Consider the following 18,176-nt stretch of genomic DNA (forward strand, 5'->3'; position numbering starts at 1 on the left):
ATTTGATGCACATGCCTAAATAAGATTTTGTTGTAGTGATAGATATATGAATGTGGGGATTTTTGATATTTAACCTCAAGGTTTGGCGAAATATTTCAAGTTTGTGCAAACCTTAGCAACCATAAAATGAATTACTCATTATTAATCACTGATGCTTGTGTTTGGGTTTGGCCACGTTATCTATATCACATCTTTTAGGGTACAACTTTTTCCCCTTCATGTATAAATGCTCTTGCCCTACCCGCTAGGTAAGTCAATTATCCATAAACAAACAAATGGAAATCTCTAATGACAATAACAATTCTCACGGTTTTTTTAAACAATACAAAACCCTGTATCTGCAGGGTATTTGTTGATTTTTTTAAAAAATAAAAGAGAAGAGAAAGAATAAAAAGCCTGCAATACTCCCAGTACTTTGAACTAAAGGTGTTTAACGGGCCGGGTTGACCCGTAACCGGCCCGGCCCAGACCAGTTAAAATCGGAACCGGACAGGGCCGGGTGGGGCTGGGTAGGAGGGGTAGAGGGGGTTGGTCCGTTTAAATTTTGGTAATGGTTAACCGGACCGGTCAAACCCGGTCCACGTGAACAGTACCGTGTACCGGTTAAACCGGCCCGGCCTGGCACAATTTTTTTTTTTGTTTTTTTTAAATTTTTTGAATTAAGTGGGGCCCACTAACCGTTGGCAACGGTAAGACTTGGCAGGGATCCGTTGCCCAACGAGTTAATTGCATTAATAGCCTCTTTTTTCTTTAAAATTTAACCTTTTTTCAATTTACAAAATTAACCTTCTCTAAAACTATAAATACACCCCCTCTTCTTCATTTCTTCGCTCAACTCTCATTCTCAATCTCAATTTCTCTCATTCTTCAATTTTCAAGATTTCAAGTCTCAATTCTCAATTCTCAAATCTCAATTCAATTTAAATCATGCCTCGTACTTCTAGAGTGCGCTCATATGTTTGGCAACACTTTGAGATGGTAGAAGAAAATGAAGAAGGTCAGAAAGTAAAGTGCAAGAACTGTGGTCAAGTCTTAAATTTTCGTTCACAGTCTGACACAGGCAGTTTAAGGAGGCATATCAAGTATTGTCTTGAGCGTCCTCCGGAAATTCGTATTTAAGATTTTAAGACAATTTGTGTTATTTTAAAATTATTAGACGTATTTATGCTTAATGTTTTAGTTTGTTAGATTAATTTGTAGTATTGTTAATTTATTATGCATGAAAATTTAGTTTTACTATTTTTTGTTAATTTACTTTTTAAATGCAAACTTTAATTTTGAATTTTGAAATAAATGTAGCACTTTTAATTTATATTAATACTTTTGTATTAATATAACTTGTAATCTTTAAATTAATACAAAGTATTAATATAACTTACAATAGTTATACAAAATACAAAAAAATAAAAAATACACTAAACCCGGCCCGACCCGACCCCCTCAACCCGTAACTCGTGCGGTTCAATTTTTACCCGGATGAGCCCGAACCCGTTAAGCCCCAACCCGTAACCACTCGGACCGTAACCCGTGCGGGTCCAAAAATAGCAACCCGGCCCGACCCGGCCCACCCGTTTAACACCCTTACTTTGAACTCCTAAAACACAATTAACAATTCTTTTTTGTAGATACTTTCTTATCCTGGAATGAAATTAAATCAAAATTACAAAATATAATTCATCATATAACTATTTATACCCAGTGAATGAGATAGCCACAATCAAACACGAAAAAAAAACTAACACTTCCTTTCTATCTTTTCGCCGTCCACGTCGACATTCCGGCAATCTTCTCCGATCATTCTCCGTTTCCGGCCATCAACTTCCGTTTATCAAAGATGATCAGAATAGAATGAGAATCGCTATCGACCTATCATGTCAGTCTCGTGCTCCGAGTGCTTCTCCGACTTACTCTGCGGCGAGGACTCCGACACCGTTTTATCAAACGGAGGAGGAGGAGAGGATTCGCCGGAATGTTCGTCGTCGGATATCGAATCTCAGTTCGCCGATTTCGATGAATCCATCGCAGGTCTTATTGAAGACGAACGATACTTCGTCCCTGGATTTGACTATTTCGAGAGGTTTCAATCTCAATCTCTAATCTCCGTCGCTAGAGAAGATTCCGTTGCATGGATTCTCAAGGTACTGTTCAAACAATTTCATCGATAGCACAGTAAACTCCGGCAAAGAACTTTACGGCGCATGTTATATTTTTGTTTCTTTTGTTTGCTAAAATATACTTGTGGCTTATTCACGCGCTATATCAGTTCTTTTTTCTTCACTATATTTGATTGAAACTGAAAAATCGAATCCAAATAACGAACGTTGAATCGATTAACTAACAGCGTTGTGTTTTTGCAGGTACAACGCCACTATGGTTTACAGCCATTAACGGCGTATCTGGCCGTTAATTACTTGGATCGTTTTCTCTACTCTAGAAGCTTTCCGGTAAACTAGTCATTTTCAAGTTTTTTCATTTTCTTTTTTCTTTTCCACTTTTATAATGAGAGGCGCGTGTGACCGGAAATAAAGGGCCAAACATCATCGTTATTAAGAGCCCGTTTGGATGAGCTTGTGGCTTTTAAGCTAAAATAGCTTTTAAGTCATAAATTAATAATTTTAGCCTTTTGTTTTTGGCTTGTACTTTTTTACTTTATCCAAACACGCAATTAAAACAAGTCAATCCAATTAATATTTACATTATCAATGCATAACATATGCTTGAAACTTTTTAGAAGTAACACGAAAAGGGACCGTACTTATTAGAGTAATCTATAAGTGATTGATAACTTTAAAAGATGACGGTTAACTATATTGATGACGTTAATTTTTTTATATATAAGATAAAATTTTCGATATTGCGTTGCACATTCTCGAATTACTAAAAGAGTATTTTTTTTTCTCTAAATTAATATTTTTTAGTCATCTCAACTCCATGTTATTATTTTTACAATGACATAATTGACTTTTCACACATTAAGAAAAGTGAGTTATTTGTAATTTCATAAAGAGGGTCTAAAACTTATTTATCGTATATTATTGTTGGCTTTGTTGGTGAGATCTAGTTGTAATCATCTAACAAGGCGAAGACAAATTCAACTTATTGGGTCCTCATTGTTTGTGTACTGTGTTGTATAATGACTAGTATTGTATCGTAATAAAAGTACAAGATCTTTTGTTTTCTGATCTCGCCAATAATAATGTGAACAATATTTTATAGTAATTTATAGTGTCACCTAAAAACAATGGTCTGTAAAAGGTATTTTCAGCTAGTAAAATAGGAAAAGAAAAAGAGAATGAGATAGTACACTTGAAAGTTGATCAAAAAATATTCGAAACCTTTTTAATTACAATTTTCAATCTCGAGTACTTAAATAAATGATAGTTGCATTATCCACCTTATACCCTTTTTTTTAATTTCGTGATGTCCGGGACAATTTATTTGCACTTTAATTATTCTATCTGGTATTTATTACCTTCCGCCATCACATATATCAAATAACTTTATACAATAAAGTTTAAGCAAACGAGAATAAATCACTTAATATCTTTTTATTTTTTGCTGAAAATTTTTAAACCCCGAGTTCTCATTATTTTCTCACTTAAATGAGTTTATTGTACTTTATATGCATGCGTGACTATAATTTAGTATAGGTGACATAGGACCTAAAAGTATTCGTTCAGGGGGTCCGCTTGTCTCTTTTATTAAATTTGTTAAAAGTATACTTAACCTACTGAATATTCTATTTTTTTATTACTTGTATTAAATACGAATATCTTAACGAATTTCCCTTTCTATGTATTTTCAGCAAACGGACGGTTGGCCGCTACAACTCTTGTCGGTTGCTTGCTTATCTTTAGCAGCAAAAATGGAGGAACCTCTTGTTCCTTCTCTTTTGGATCTTCAGGTGATTTGTTTTTATCTTATTGTTTTCTTCTATAATTAAAAAAAAAATATTACCCCTCAGTTCTTGTGAAAAAAAAGGACCCCTCACGTGATTTCTTTCTGAACTTACAGATGGATTTAACAAGTTTTTTTTTCATAGGTTGAAGGTGCAAAGTATATATTTGAACCCAAAACCATCCAAAGAATGGAGTTTCTTGTGCTGAGAATATTAGATTGGAGGCTCCGATCCATAACCCCGTTTTGCTTCCTCAGCTTCTTTGCCTATAAGCTTGATCCAGTAGGGACTTTCACTGGCTTCCTTATTTCAAGGGCTACTGAAATTATCCTCTCAAATATTCAAGGTTGGTTTTTTCCCAAAAAAGAAAAGCAGCAAATATACGTACGTTACACATGCATGCATGTGTATATTTGCGCTAATATAACTTATTTACTGACAATATAAAAAGTTTGTAATGCTATTAGTATATTTTAACATGCTATAGAAGGTACCTCTGTAAATGGCTTTTAGGTGATCATATAGTGTAAAATTTCTTACAATGTTAATGTATATTAGCTGAATTATAAGTTAAACTCCTCCCACGTTCTACATGTACATCGACTATTCAGCTGATAACATATTGCTGATATTTACAGAAGCTAGCTTTCTTGAATATTGGCCATCATGCATAGCTGCTGCAACAATACTTTGTGCAGCTAATGACCTTCCAAATTTCTCTCTAGTGAATGCTGAACATGCTGAATCTTGGTGCGATGGACTCCGCAAAGTAAGAAACTTTATTACCTTCTTTTGCATGCTTTCTAGTTAAAAATTCTTTACTTTAAGAATAAAGTGAAATTCCCATTTTTGGCAGGAGAAAATCGTGGGTTGCTATGAATTAGTGCAAAAGTATGCCATTGCATTAAGACCAAGGAGATTTCCAAAAGTTTTACCACGGGTACGAGTCATGACTCGGGCTAGTACTGTATTAACCAGTGAGTCATCATCCTCGTCCTCATCATCTGCCACATCTTATAAAAAGAGAAAACTAAATAACAACTGGTGGAATACAGATGACGACAGAGCAAGTTCCTGTTAATTAAGGGGTGGCGAATTAAGAATAAGGGTCTAGAAAAAGAAAATGTGGTCCTTAGTCCTTACAATCCTCAGTATTTTTTCATGTTGGAGGGTGTTTTTGAGTTAAATTGACTGGAGTGATGTAGATTATTTAGTACTATATATAATGTACGTACGATGAGAGTTTGGGACTTGGGAGCATTAAATTAATCTTTTTTATTTGGGTGAGAAGTGCCATTCATTAAATGGCTTTGCAGATTCCCTAGGGAAGGGGATTTGGTACATAGTATTTTGGTGTGAGAAAAGGTGAAAGAGAGAAAAAGAAAGAGAAAGAAGAGATTGTTTAATTATAGTAGCAGTAAGTGGAGTCATGGAGTAGTGAGTGCGAATGAGGTGGCGTTTTGTGATTGTATTCAAAGGGAGCATTGATTATTAAATGAAAGGGGGAATGGGGGAAAAGAGATGGTGGGGGCCATTTACAAAGGATCATTGGAGAAGAGAAAATTAAATTAATGGAGTTGTGGCAAAAAAATATTGAAGTTTGGGGAAATCCATTGATGAATAAGTCAAGAAGGCTCTTCATATTTTATATATAGGCCACCATTATTGCTTCACCAACTTTTACCCTAGCTCCAAGAAAATGAATGAAAATCAACGATCAACTCAAAGGAGAAAAAACAAGGTTTGAACTTCAAGAATAACATTTGGCTCTGTATAATCAGACTTTTGGTTTGAGGTGTGTGCTCTACACAGTGTATGTTTTTTTGGCGGGAAAATTTGCCTTTCTTTTTCTTTGTCCTAACCATATACTGGACTCTTTTTTTCGTCGAACGTGTAAGGTTACACGTGTGTATTCTTTTAATTATTAATTTTCTTTTAAAGGAGGTAATATGAAGGAAAAAACCCTCCTTTTTTCCGGCCAAAATTTGGCCTAACCATACAAAGGGTCTTTGGGGCCTTTCAAAGTGTGTTGTATTTGGATTCTTGTGCCAAACATGATGTTACATCTAGTATATATGAAATAAATTATATCATGTTTTTATTGGATGGCATTTTTTATATTTGATTATTTCTCCCTCACTGTCACTCTTGCTTTTCTTTTTCACAGTGTGACATGCACGTGAATGACAATAAAGACTTTTGTAGCTTTGCCATTTGTTTTTATTACTGCCTAGAGAACTTTATAATGAAAAAGGTGGAATTTTAGGGGGAAACAAAACATGGCCATAGCTAAATGCAGTGAAGTGAAGGAGACTTTAGCTAGAAAGAGCGTTGGTCCCTCTAGCAATAAAAGATGGGTTCCTATGAATGAATTTCACTAGCTAGTTAACCAGTGCAATAGACTGTGCAGTTACCTTATGGTTATCGCATGGTACTGAGTCTGCTCACCCTCGCTTTTGTTGGATTTTCACTAAAAAGATTCAAAATATATTTAAAAATATAAATATATAATAAAATCAAAGAGATTCTAACATATAATATATACATAAAAATAATTTTTAGCTCATCTCCCTAAGATATTTTTCCGGCGAAGAGATCAACTATTGACTCCCCTTGGACAAGGGTAGCTCTGCCCCTAATGTTGCCCTCTTCCCTATCCAAGTATCCAACCTTCAAATTTCTTCCAATCTACAAATGCCATTTGTGTATTATGTAGACCTTTGCTTCTTAAAAATGGGTCCGTGAGAAACCCCTTCCTCAATAATATATGCATATGTCCTATACTGATATTCATTTGATGTAACGATACGGTAAATGCGAAATCCCACTGGCCTTTCTTGCATTCAATGTTGTACCAGCTAGCATTTGTTTATCTTAGTCAGTTTTGTCATCGCAATAAGTGAATTGTTATTTCATCCAGAGCAGTATTAATTTCTCTTATCATAAAATGAGTTTATTTTCTTCCATGAATGGCCAATCCGTTGAGTGAACACTGATGGAAGAATACTATTTGGCCTAAAGATGCAAAGTGGTTGCTATCAGTTAATGATTAATTTTGTAAACAGTGACAAAAATCTACTCAACTTTATCTAAAGATTACGAACGTTACAAAATTCATTTTCGTAGCAAAATGTTAACTCTAACTTTCCCTGTTTATAGCAAAATTTGCTTCCTATGATAATGATAGTTATATAAGGTTTCAATATACCCATAACAGCCACATGGTCATAAGGGTGGTCAACTGACCACCATTCATTGAAAAATTACATTGTGTACAGACGTAAAATATTACATTTTAGAAGTATATAACACATATTGAACACTCTTTATTAAAAATATTTTTTCACTTCTTTTAAATTTAAACATCTTTGGAAAAATTTCTAGCTTCATTACTTACCATAAGACGTCCTAATAAGGGAAGAAGATTGAACAATTGCCTTTTAGTACAAGGGTATCTTTAAAAAGCAAAGATGTGAACCTGAGTTTATGGAAGTACTTTCCTTGATTATACTACATTAGTTCAGTTGTTAGGAGCCACGTAGTACCAAAGCGAATGAATCGTCAAATCACTTCTCAATTTAATTAGTAGTATTAGGTTTATCCTGGACCACATATAAAGAAGAAAACTGATCGACGAGGTTGGGCATTAAATTTGTCAGGACTATTTATAACAATTTCTGTTTGGACTCTCACAAATAAGGGTACCTGCTGCTTTTGCTGTTTCATTAAGGACCAGGGAATTACAATAAATAATGTAAAAAAAGAAAATGTTAATTCCAGGAATGAATGAAGACATTTTAAGCTATGGACACTGATATAGACTTATCTTATTGAAAATTGTATCACTATAATGGAGTCTCCCTTTCCTTTTGGTTTTTTTCCAACACCGTGGTTCCCACAAAAACCAAATCCAAGGGACTTGATGATCCACTTGATATTTGAAAATTTATATAAGTCGTAATTTAGAGAAAAATTAACGATTTATATAGTATTGATTTTTGAATATGTGGCCTGTCCTAATTAGGCCGGAATTAAAGACAAACACCCTTCCCTTAATCAGACAAATCAACCATCTTCCCCATTAAAAAGGTTATATTTGAAATTTGAAACTTTGGTTCTTGTTTGGTGATTAACAACCATGTCCAATAATTATACTTTGGTCTTCGCACCCTCTCAAATTATATGGATTTGAATTGACAAAAATGAACAAAAATGGGGATGAAGACAATCAATAGGACGAGCAGTCCATGACTAACATTAACAATTTGGAATAGCAAGTCACGTGATTCTGACAATAATATCAATTATTAAAGACAGCAATATTTGGTATTCTTGAGGTTGTGATAAAAGAGTTTATGTTTTATTAATGAGAGAAAAATATTTTATACAGTTAGTATTCTACGTTAAGAATGATTAGGTAACATGTTTAAGTTGATTAAATTACAGTAGGCATCAGTCAATGAAACTTAAATTCAGTTAGGGGTCCTCTGGTTTGTTTTATTTTTTTGGTTTCCTATCCAGTATTTGATACCTGTATTGGGGCACCGACCATTTCAAATTTGCGCCACGTAAGACCCACTAAAGGGGAAAGCACACTTCCTACTGTTTGACACAAAAAGATGTTAAAACTTTTTAGACAAATCAATCAAAGAAGAAGAGGTAAATCGTAGCTGAAGATAATTATCTCTAGACTAATAATAGGTAAGGAGAAGAGAGTTGCAAAGTTTCTTTGTATTCAAGATTCGTTCGCTTTCAGAATGTCCCCCCTACAAGATCTTTTTCCCTTTATATATTAGAGAGAAAACATTCAGAATTATAAGAAATAAAAATACAAGGAATATTCGACAGAATATTCTCAATGTCTCCTAATGGGCTTACATTTCTACAAGGAAGTTTCTACTTTTGCCTTAAGGTCGTCTTCCTCGGAACGCCGATTCGAAGATACGCGGTCGTTGGTCGTACTCATCATAGGTCGAGGTCGGTCAAATTTGGACCCATACAGTTAGTCCCTCCACTTGTCGGGGTCGTAGCCGAATGCGTCCTCGATGAGCGGACCTCGTGCATTCGTTTGGAGAAATTTGATCTGTGGGAACGACATGACGTGGCCAACGGGGGTTGGTCATCGTATTCAACGAGATATCGTGCGGTATACTTCTCCGGGAAATGATGTCAGCTTTACGTGTGTCATCATTGCGCAGATTTTTGAGGTAGGGATTGACGGCTTGGTGCTTCGATTCTTGTGTTGCTTTGAAGCCTGCCGCCTCGATTCTGGCGCCTTCCAATCCTATGAATAGGTGAAGGCTTTGATTTTTTGAAAAACTTTGGTCATTCCTCTTCTTGAAGACCTCTTTCGTTATTCCTTGTTTGCTTTCATATCTTTTTGCTCTTCTTTCGAACTCGAAGCTTCTTCTTCTTTCCTCCTTTTGTATTGATACTCCTCCATACGATATTATGTCGAGGTCTTGACGTTTTCGCGAGGAGGTTCCTGAAGCCACCCCATTATCAACGATGCCTCCTTCTGACAGTGGAGACGTGGTGGTAGAAGAAAATGACAGCCCTCCTACGGTGGAGGAGCTGCTACTGAGGCACCCCTTATCCCAGCGTGACTTCCTCAAATATCCACCTCCCACTCCGAACCCCGTATTTTCTGAGACGGAGCAGATCCATATTGATGCACTTCGTATAAAGTATGGCATTCTTGCTCATATAGAAATGGTTCCAACGGGGAGAGATTACGTGGACGTCCTTAGACCTGGGTACTGCACTTTCTACGAGTACCCTTTTATGATCGGCTACACCCTTCCTCTCTTCCCCTTAGCAGAAGAATTCTGTAGATTTTACCAAGTTTGCCCAACACAACTTTCGCCATACACGCTCAAGGTGCTTTTACTATTGACTAAGTATGCAGAGTTGGCGGAATGTAGCGTTTCCGTCCATCACCTTTTGCACTTGTTCACGCCTGGCTTCCTTATGGGTACCATGATGCATTTGAGGCTTCATGGTACAAAAAGGCTGGTGGCCGGGACGGATGACCGGGCGAGCCGCAAGTTTTGGCACAAGTATTTCTTTGTCAAGACCGAACATGTCATTTCTGACTCCGCCAGATTTCCGGAGCGATGAACGAAACTCGTAAGTGCCGTCATCCGTTATGTTCCCCTCTCTTCTGTAATTATTACAACTTTTACTTACTCGCAGTTTTGCAGCTATGGGCTGTCCGCCTCGCCCCATTATGGGTATCAAGGATTAGGTAGCCCGCATGTTGCCTCACGCAGCAGAAACTCAGACTTCGCCCGCCTTCGTGCAGCGTTATGGCCCTAAAGTTTCCTCAGGTAAATGATTTACTTACTACTTTGTTGGCCATGCGACCTTGCTTAATAATACGACCCTTTGTGATGACAGGTCAGGGAGCTTCTAGGCGGAGGGCGTCGGTTCCCGCCTTTAGACAAGCCATTGCTACTGCGGACACGCGGTTTATCTTGAGCGAGTCTGTTCGAGAGGGTCATCCTCAACCTATTCAATTGGGAGATTCGTCTCGAGTTGTGGCCACGAGGGAGGAGGCTTCTTCGGTACCGGCCTCACATCCTTTGGATGAATCATCTAACGGGGACGAGCCGTTGGAGAGAAAAAGGAGGAGGCTGGAGCTGGGGAAGGGCGTGGCAACAGACGCCGACAGCAGCAAGGACAGCCCCGGTACCCGTATTCATGGCCAAGCCATTTTGTCGGGGAGATCTCCCCAAGTGGAGGGAGTTGGCCCGGGAGCCGGTTTAGTGCGCTCCGTTGAGGGTGGTGAGTCGTCTAATGTTGGAGGACCTCGTGTCGAGGGTGGCAACTCGGGTTCTGATATCGACCTAGAGGATGTTAATGAATTTGTGGGTCGCCATACCCATGTGGAGGTTAGGATGGACCGATCTGACAGTCATGTGGTAGTCTCGGGGAACTATAACTTGCTGCTGAACACCGAGCAGGTGGCGTCGACCCTCGCTCCTCTATGTGCTGCTCCCAAAAGTGAGATGCTTGGAGCAATGAGCGACGTGGAGATATCTCAGAAGGTTGCTAGTATGGCCCTGCAGGTAGGTGCCTGTCCTTCTCTTTTTGTCGTTGGATTGGTGCGATAATCGTCGTTCTGTATTTTGTTTCTAACTTCTGCCCTTCTCTTTTGTCAGACCCTCATCCTAGAGATGGAGAGAGAGCGTCGTGAGAGAAAAAGAATGGGCCTTTTATGAGAAGATGTCGTCCAAGTATCAGCAGTATCGTGCTAAGCATCGGGCGATGTCCGACATTTATCATCAGGATCTTGAGTTCCAGGTGTTTCGTGAGGGGCTCAAGCAGCGGGAGGACCAATTGGAGCGCAAGATAGAGGAGTTGAGGGAAAGGGACGAGGAGCTTGTGAAGGTTGTCGCCCGTAATAGCGAACTGGAGGCCTCCCTTAGGGCGAGGAAGGACGAACTTGAATTGAGCAGGGGGTGAAGGCTGAAGGTGGCCGACCTGACCGCCGAGTTGAGTGCTAAGGTAGCGGAGATTGAGGGGCTCAAGGGCGAGCTGAACATCAGTGCTGATAAGATGGCGGCAACTATTTTTGAATTGGTATCTTTGGAAGATGCCCTCCATATTTCCAGGTCGAAACTAACTAGGGAGAGGGAAGCCTCTGGTCGTCAAGTTGCAGGGCTCGAAGGGCATGTCAAGGAGCTGGAGGCGGAGTTGGCCGCATTGAAGGGACAAATGGCCTCGCTGAAGGCGGAGGAGGCAAGTCGACATTTCTCGGCCTTCTATATCTCGTGCCTCAGCTAATCCGGGTGTGCCCCGCCGTTTGTACGAGTTGTGGGTCCATGCGGAGGCTCGACTTGAGCTGTATAAGGCTTTTCACGCCGAGGGCAGGGCTACTAAGGCGGAGGTTCAGGCTGTGCACGCCGAATCTCGTGCAGCTCGTGAGTCATGTGGGTATGACCCCCTCACACCTGACGGGGAAGGCATCAATTCTGATAATGCGAATCACCTTACTTCAGATTCGTGGTATGAAGATGCTTACCCCGCTGGGGATTATGTGTAGTCCTGGTTTGTATTTACTTTTGTTTAGGAATTTTTGCATGGGTCGTACTTGGGCCTGTTTGTAGGGGCAAATGTAAATGATATTTGTTGTAATGTAAAATTTTACTTTCGTCAGTTTGTTTTTTCCTGCATTTATCGCACATGATATTGACGCCCTTGTCTATTGGGATGTTCCTTCGACCAGTCGTCGAAGTAGAATCCCGTCATAGTTCGAATGAGGTCGAACGTATATTGTTGTCGACGGCTTTGGCCGTGGGGATGTTGATTCGAACTATCGTCGAAGTGGAATCTCATTGTAATTCGAACGAGGTCGAACTTATATTGTCGTCGACGTCCTTGGCCATGGGGATGTTGCTTCGAACTATCGTCGAAGTGGAATCCCATTGTAGTTCGAACGAGGTCGAACTTATATTATCGTCGACGGCCTTGGCCGTGGGGATGTTGCTTCGAACTGTCATCAAAGTAGAATCCTGTCGTGGTTCGAACGAGGTCAAACTTATATTGTCGTCGACGGCCTTGGCCGTGGGGATGTTGCTTCGAACTGTCATCGAAGTGGAATCCTGTCGTAGTTCGAATGAGGTCAAACTTATATTTTTGGAGATTTGATCGTATTCCTGTAGGAAGATGTCACATGTCGATTAGTGGAGATCTGGTTCTGTACATACAATGGATATTTGATTTCGTACGTACAATTTGATTCCATACATACAATGGAGATTTGATTCCGTTCATACAATTGAGATTGATTCCGCGCATACAATAGAGATTTGAGTATCTATATGTAGTCCCTTCATTACTTCTATCCAGAGATCATATCGACGGGTCGAGGTGATGAACAGCGTGTCAACCCTTAAGGCGTCCCCCTCGCCACCTGGTTAAAAACCTCCCTAGGAAAACCCGATTGGGACAAAACTCGGGTGAGGGAAAAAGAGTACGACTTAGGTGACGTCTTCTTTTAGAAATGGAAGTACTTGAGATGGGCGATGTTCCAATTGTTTTGGAGTAGTTTTTCCGCAATTGTTTCTAGCTGGAACGCTCCTTTGTTTGCTGCTGCTACGATTTTATATGGTCCGTCCCAGTTTGTTCCCAATTTTCCCTCATTAGGGTCCTTTGAAGCTTATGTTTTAGCCTTAAGGACGTAATCTCCGACCTTGAGCGGTCGTACCTTGGCTCTCTTGTTGTAGTATCTTTCTACTTGCTGTTTTTGGGCTACCATTCTTATGTGGGCCATGTCTCTTCGTTCTTCAACTTCATCCAGCTCTTGTAGTCTACTTTCATCGTTGCCTTTTCCGCTCTCGTTGGAGTATCTCAAACTGGGCTCCCCGACCTCAACGGGTATGACTGTGTCATCCCGTAGACCAGTGAATATGGCATTTCTCCTGTGTTGGTTTTTGGCGTAGTGTGGTATGCCCATAATACTTCCAGTAGTAGTTCAGGCCACAGTCCTTTAGCTTCCTCAAGCTTCTTTTTCAATATGTTTAATATTACATTATTGGAGGATTCAACTTGACCATTGGAGACAGGGTGGTAGGGCGTGGAGAGTATCCGTTTTATGTGCCATTTTTCAAAAAACTCGATCATTCTTTTTCCGATGAACTGAGGTCCGTTGTCGCAGCTGATCTCTTTAGGGATGCCAAAACGACATATAATGTTTTTCTATATGAAGGCGATGACCTCCTGCTCGCGTATCTGAGTGTATGCACCTACTTCCACCCATTAGAGAAGTAGTCAGTTAAAACCAAAAGGAAGCGTACCTAACCACGTCCTGTTGGGAGGGGGCCGACTATGTCCATTCCCCATTTTATGAGTGGCCATGGCAAAGTGACAGAGTGAAGGAGTTCCCCTACTTGGTTTATCATAGGGCGTACTTTTGACATTGTTCACATCTCCTGACATAGTCGGCAACTTCTTTTTTCATAGTGGGCTAGTAGTATCCGGCACGAATGAGGCATCTGACGAGGGCGCAATTTCCCGTATGGGTGCCGCAGTGCCCCTCGTGTACTTCTTCTAGTACTCGCCTCATTTGATGTGGCCCAAGACATTAGGTTAGGGGGCCGCCAAACGTCCTTTTGTAGAGATTGCCATTTACTAGGCTGTACCGGGCTGCCTGCACCCGAAGTTTTTTGGCTTCTTTTTTGGCTTGTGGGAATGTTCCATCCTACAAATAGGTTACGAAGCGGTTACGCCAGTCCCAAGTTAGGTTTATAGAATGTACCCCGACGTGGTCTATTGCGGCATGGAGTAGGGTGACCACGTTTTCTTTGCTGATATTCTTGGTGGCCGCAGCCAGTTTAGCGAGGCCATCCGCTTCGATATTTTATGCCTTGGGTATTTGGTCGATGCGACATTCATCAAACTCCGGCAGAAGTTTGTGGATTTTTGACTGGTATCTTTGTAGCCTCTGCTTTTTGATTTAGAAAGTTCCGGTGACCTGATTCACCACGAGTTGGGAGTCACAGCGGATGACGAGTCGTCGGGCGCCATATTTGAGGGATAACTTTAAACCTGCAATCACAGCTTCATACTCGGCCTTGTTGTTAGTCATCTCGGGTCATTGTATGGACTGGCGAATTACTTCGCCTGTAGGGACCTCGAGGACGAGTTCCAGACCTGATCCCAAGGCATTGGAGGCACCATCGATGTAGAGGACCCAGAGGTCGGCGTGTGCAGAAGTGCGGAGTGCTTCCTATTCTACCTCGGGCAATATTTTCATGCTGAAATCCGAATTCTGTGAGCACCTGCGACTTGATGGCAGTTCGCGGTTGGTACGTTATGTCGTGCTCGCTTAGATCTATGGCCCATTTGGCTAGTCTACGCGATAGTTCAGGTTTATGTAGGATACCCCTTAGTGGGAAGGTTGTTACCACTTTTATAGGGTGACATTGGAAGTACGGTCTAAGCTTCCGTGAAGCTATGACCAATACTGGAGCTAGTTTTTCGAGGTGAGGGTACCTCGTCTCGGCATCGATTAAAGTTTTGCTAATATAGTAAATTGGAGATTGCGTACCTTTATTTTCATGGACCAAGACTGCGCTTACCGCAACTTCGGAAACTGCTAGATATACAAGTAGGCATTCACCTAGATCTACTTTGACGAGCAGCAGTGGTGAGAATAAATACGTTTTCAGCTTTTTCAGGGCATTGATGCATTCACTGTTCCATTGCAACCCGTGGTCTTTCCTTAGTACATTGAAGAATTTATGGCATCTATCCGAGGATCGTGAAATGAACCTTGATAGGGCAGCTATTCGTCCCGTCAACTTTTGCACCTGCTTTTTGCTGGTCAGTATTTCTGGTATTGCGTCGATGGCCTTGATTTGATCCGGGTTGACCTCGATTCCCCTTTGAGACACTAGGAAACCAAGGAACTTTCCAAAAGTCACGCCAAAGGCGCATTTTTCGGGGTTCAGTTTCATTCTGTACTGCCTTAGTATATCGAAGGCTTCCTTCAGATGACCAATGTGATCTTCTTTCTTTGCTGACTTCACTAGCATGTCATCTATGTAAACCTCCATTGTTTTACCGAGTTGTTCTTTGAACATTTTGGTGACCAATCTTTGATACTTGGCCCCTGCGTTCTTGATGCATTACCTTGTAGCAGTATGTGCCTTGGTGAATGATGAAAGTGGTCTTTTCCTGATCCTCTTCAGCCATTAGAATTTGATTATAACCGGAGTACGCATCTAAGAAGCTTAGCAGTCCGTGGCCCACTGTTGCATCGATAAGTTGGTTGATGTGAGGTAGCGAGAAAGAATCCTTCGGGCATGCTTTGTTCAAATCGGTGAAGTCGACACGCATTCGCCACTTCCCGTTCTTCTTCTTGACCATGACCACATTGGCGACCCATTGGGGGTATTTCGATTCTCTGATGGAACCGTTGGCGAGTAATTTATCAACTTCGTTGATGACCGCCTCATTGATCGTGGAATTGAATTTCCTCCTCATTTGTCGTACCGGTGGATAAAGTGGATTGACATTTAGCTTGTGTGTGGCGATCTCCCTTGGGATTCCTAGCATATCTGAATGGGAAAAAGCAAACAAATCGGCTTTGTTAGTTAAAAACTCACGATACTCACCTGGCTCCGAGAGGTTGTGCCCAACGTAAGCCTTTTTGGCGCAATCAGTGTTATCTAACTGGATGGGGTCGAGATCCTCTACGGTCGCCTTGCAAGCTTCTACAATGTCCGGATCTTTGATGGCCTCTTGTATGTCGGGCTTGGTGCCCGACATAGCTGACTGCTATACTTCCGCGCTTGCCCCTTTTAGCTGTCTGGTGTATGTGCAATCCTGGGTGATCCGATAGCATTCTTGGGCAGTACGTGGCTCGCCTCAGATGCTGAATATCCCCCATGGGGTGGGAAATTTGATCACCTGATAGAAGCTTGAGGGGACTGCCCGCATGACGTGTATCCATGGTCGTCCTATGATGGCGTTGTAGGCTGTTTCCTGGTTCATGATGTGGAATATTGTTTCTAGGGTGACCCTTCCTGCTAGGACATGTAGCACTATTTCTCCGGATGTCCGCTCTACTGCATTATTAAAACCTGTTAGTATTATGCAACGCGGTATTATTTTATCCTCGAGCCTCATTTGCACGAGAACTCGCGGGTGAACAATACACGTGCCGCTTCCGTCATCCACCATGATTCTTTTCACATCGGTGTCAGCGATGCGTAGTTATAACCAAAGCATCATAGTGAGGAAAGGATAAACTGTTAGTATCTGACTTATCGAAGATGATACTGTCTTCGAGGTCATCATACCGTTCATGGGCGACCATCCGTTTGAGTTTGTGCATGGTAGTGAACTTCACATGGTTGATTACCGTATCATCACCGCCACCAATGATCATTTGTATGGTACGCGCTGGCGATGGTGGCTTTGGAGGTCCTTGAGATGGGTCGCGTCCTCGAGCTAAGTTGGCCCTTCCTTTATCGCTTAACAGTTCTTTCAGGTACCCTTGGTTCAACATTCTAACTACTTCTTGCCGCAGACCTATGCAATCTTGGGTCTTGTGTCCTCTTTCTTAGTGGAACTCGCAGAGGACGTTCGATCTCCTGGTGCTTGGATCTGATTTCATCTTTTGTGACCACTGCACCTTCGTGCCTAGCTTCTCCAGTGCGTACACTATTTTTGAAGGGGAAACACAGAAATTGTGAGCAGATAGTAGTGGAGGCATACCTCTTTCATTCTGAAGGGGTGTAGTGTGTCGTGGCACGACATCTGCTTGTCATGGAGGGGGCAGGTTGGATGTTCGGATTAGGGCTGATGCCTTTCGCGATTGAAACATGGTGGTTGATCTCGTTGCCCGTCGCTACGTCGATCTCTCTTTATCTCGGTCTGGACTGACGTTAATCATTGAAGTGGGCCGTTCATGCCGTCCTCATTCGCTCTCACTTCGGTGCAATAGGCGTTGTGAATCTCTTCCCATGTGGTAGGGGTACTTCATGAGTCTACTGAGTAGTTTTTTGGTTGCCTTTGACCCGCTCCTGTTTAGCCCATTCTGGAAGGCTGCGACTGCCATCCCTTCCAACACGTTCGGTAGGCTCATCCTTACTCTGTTGAATCAGGACAAGAAATCCCGAAGTCCCTCGCCCGTCGTTTGCTTGACGGCGAAGATATCATTGACCCTAGCCTCAGCCTTCTTCGCTCATGCATGAGTGGTGGCGAATTTATCTGCCATTTCATCGAACGTCGATATCGATCGTGCTGGTAGCTGGGAGTACCATGTCAATGCTCCCTCTGTCAAGGTCTCGCCGAATTTTTTCAACAGCATAGACGGTACCTGTTCTTTTGATAGATCATTGCCTTTTACTGCGGTAACATAATGGATTAGGTAATCCTCCAAGTTTGTGGTCCCGTCATATATTTTCAAGTATGGCGGCATCTTGAAGGTCTTTGGAATAGGATGAGGAGCAGCCCCTTTGCTGTAAGGCTATTCGACGAATCGGCCTACATCGCATTTCGGTAATAGCTTTGGAGCGCCTGGTATTTTATCGACCCTCTCCTGATGTTCCTTCATTTGGTCGCGGAGTGTTTTGTTCTCATTTTTCATCTTTTCCATTTTCTTTAATATGGCCATGAGTGCAGCGTCACCTGCATTAGTAACAGTGTGGGTGTTTCCTACTCGTGTAATTCTTGGCTCATCGGCAGTAGCTGGGATTTCTGTAGGTGGTATGCCTTCGACACCTCCTTGGGTGGGTTTCTCGATCATGTTGCTCAAAGCACTTGT

The 18,176-nt window shown here is 41.4% G+C and overlaps 1 protein-coding gene across 1 annotated transcript; it reads left to right on the plus strand.

Moving 5' to 3' along the window:
- Positions 1–1,709: 1,709 nt before the first annotated feature.
- Positions 1,710–6,004, plus strand: LOC107806001 (cyclin-D1-1). The gene is made up of 6 exons (XM_016630113.2): positions 1,710–2,138; positions 2,358–2,444; positions 3,806–3,904; positions 4,043–4,244; positions 4,537–4,667; positions 4,755–6,004. Exons 1-6 carry the CDS (start codon positions 1,872–1,874, stop codon positions 4,977–4,979), a joined length of 1,011 nt encoding a protein of 336 aa, XP_016485599.1. The 5' UTR covers positions 1,710–1,871; the 3' UTR covers positions 4,980–6,004.
- The last annotated feature ends 12,172 nt before the right edge of the window (positions 6,005–18,176 follow it).

The sequence above is a fragment of the Nicotiana tabacum genome, chromosome 20 (assembly GCF_000715075.1).
Source record: "Nicotiana tabacum cultivar K326 chromosome 20, ASM71507v2, whole genome shotgun sequence".
Classification (NCBI taxonomy): Eukaryota; Viridiplantae; Streptophyta; class Magnoliopsida; order Solanales; family Solanaceae; genus Nicotiana; species Nicotiana tabacum.

Excerpts from the sequence above, each read along its gene's own strand:
- LOC107806001 (XM_016630113.2), top strand. The coding sequence starts at position 1,872 with ATGTCAGTCTCGTGCTCCGAGTGCTTCTCCGACTTACTCTGCGGCGAG. Across the intron at positions 4,245-4,536 it reads TATCCTCTCAAATATTCAAG|AAGCTAGCTTTCTTGAATAT; the intron begins GTTGGTTTTTTC and ends TGATATTTACAG. Across the intron at positions 4,668-4,754 it reads GGTGCGATGGACTCCGCAAA|GAGAAAATCGTGGGTTGCTA; the intron begins GTAAGAAACTTT and ends CATTTTTGGCAG.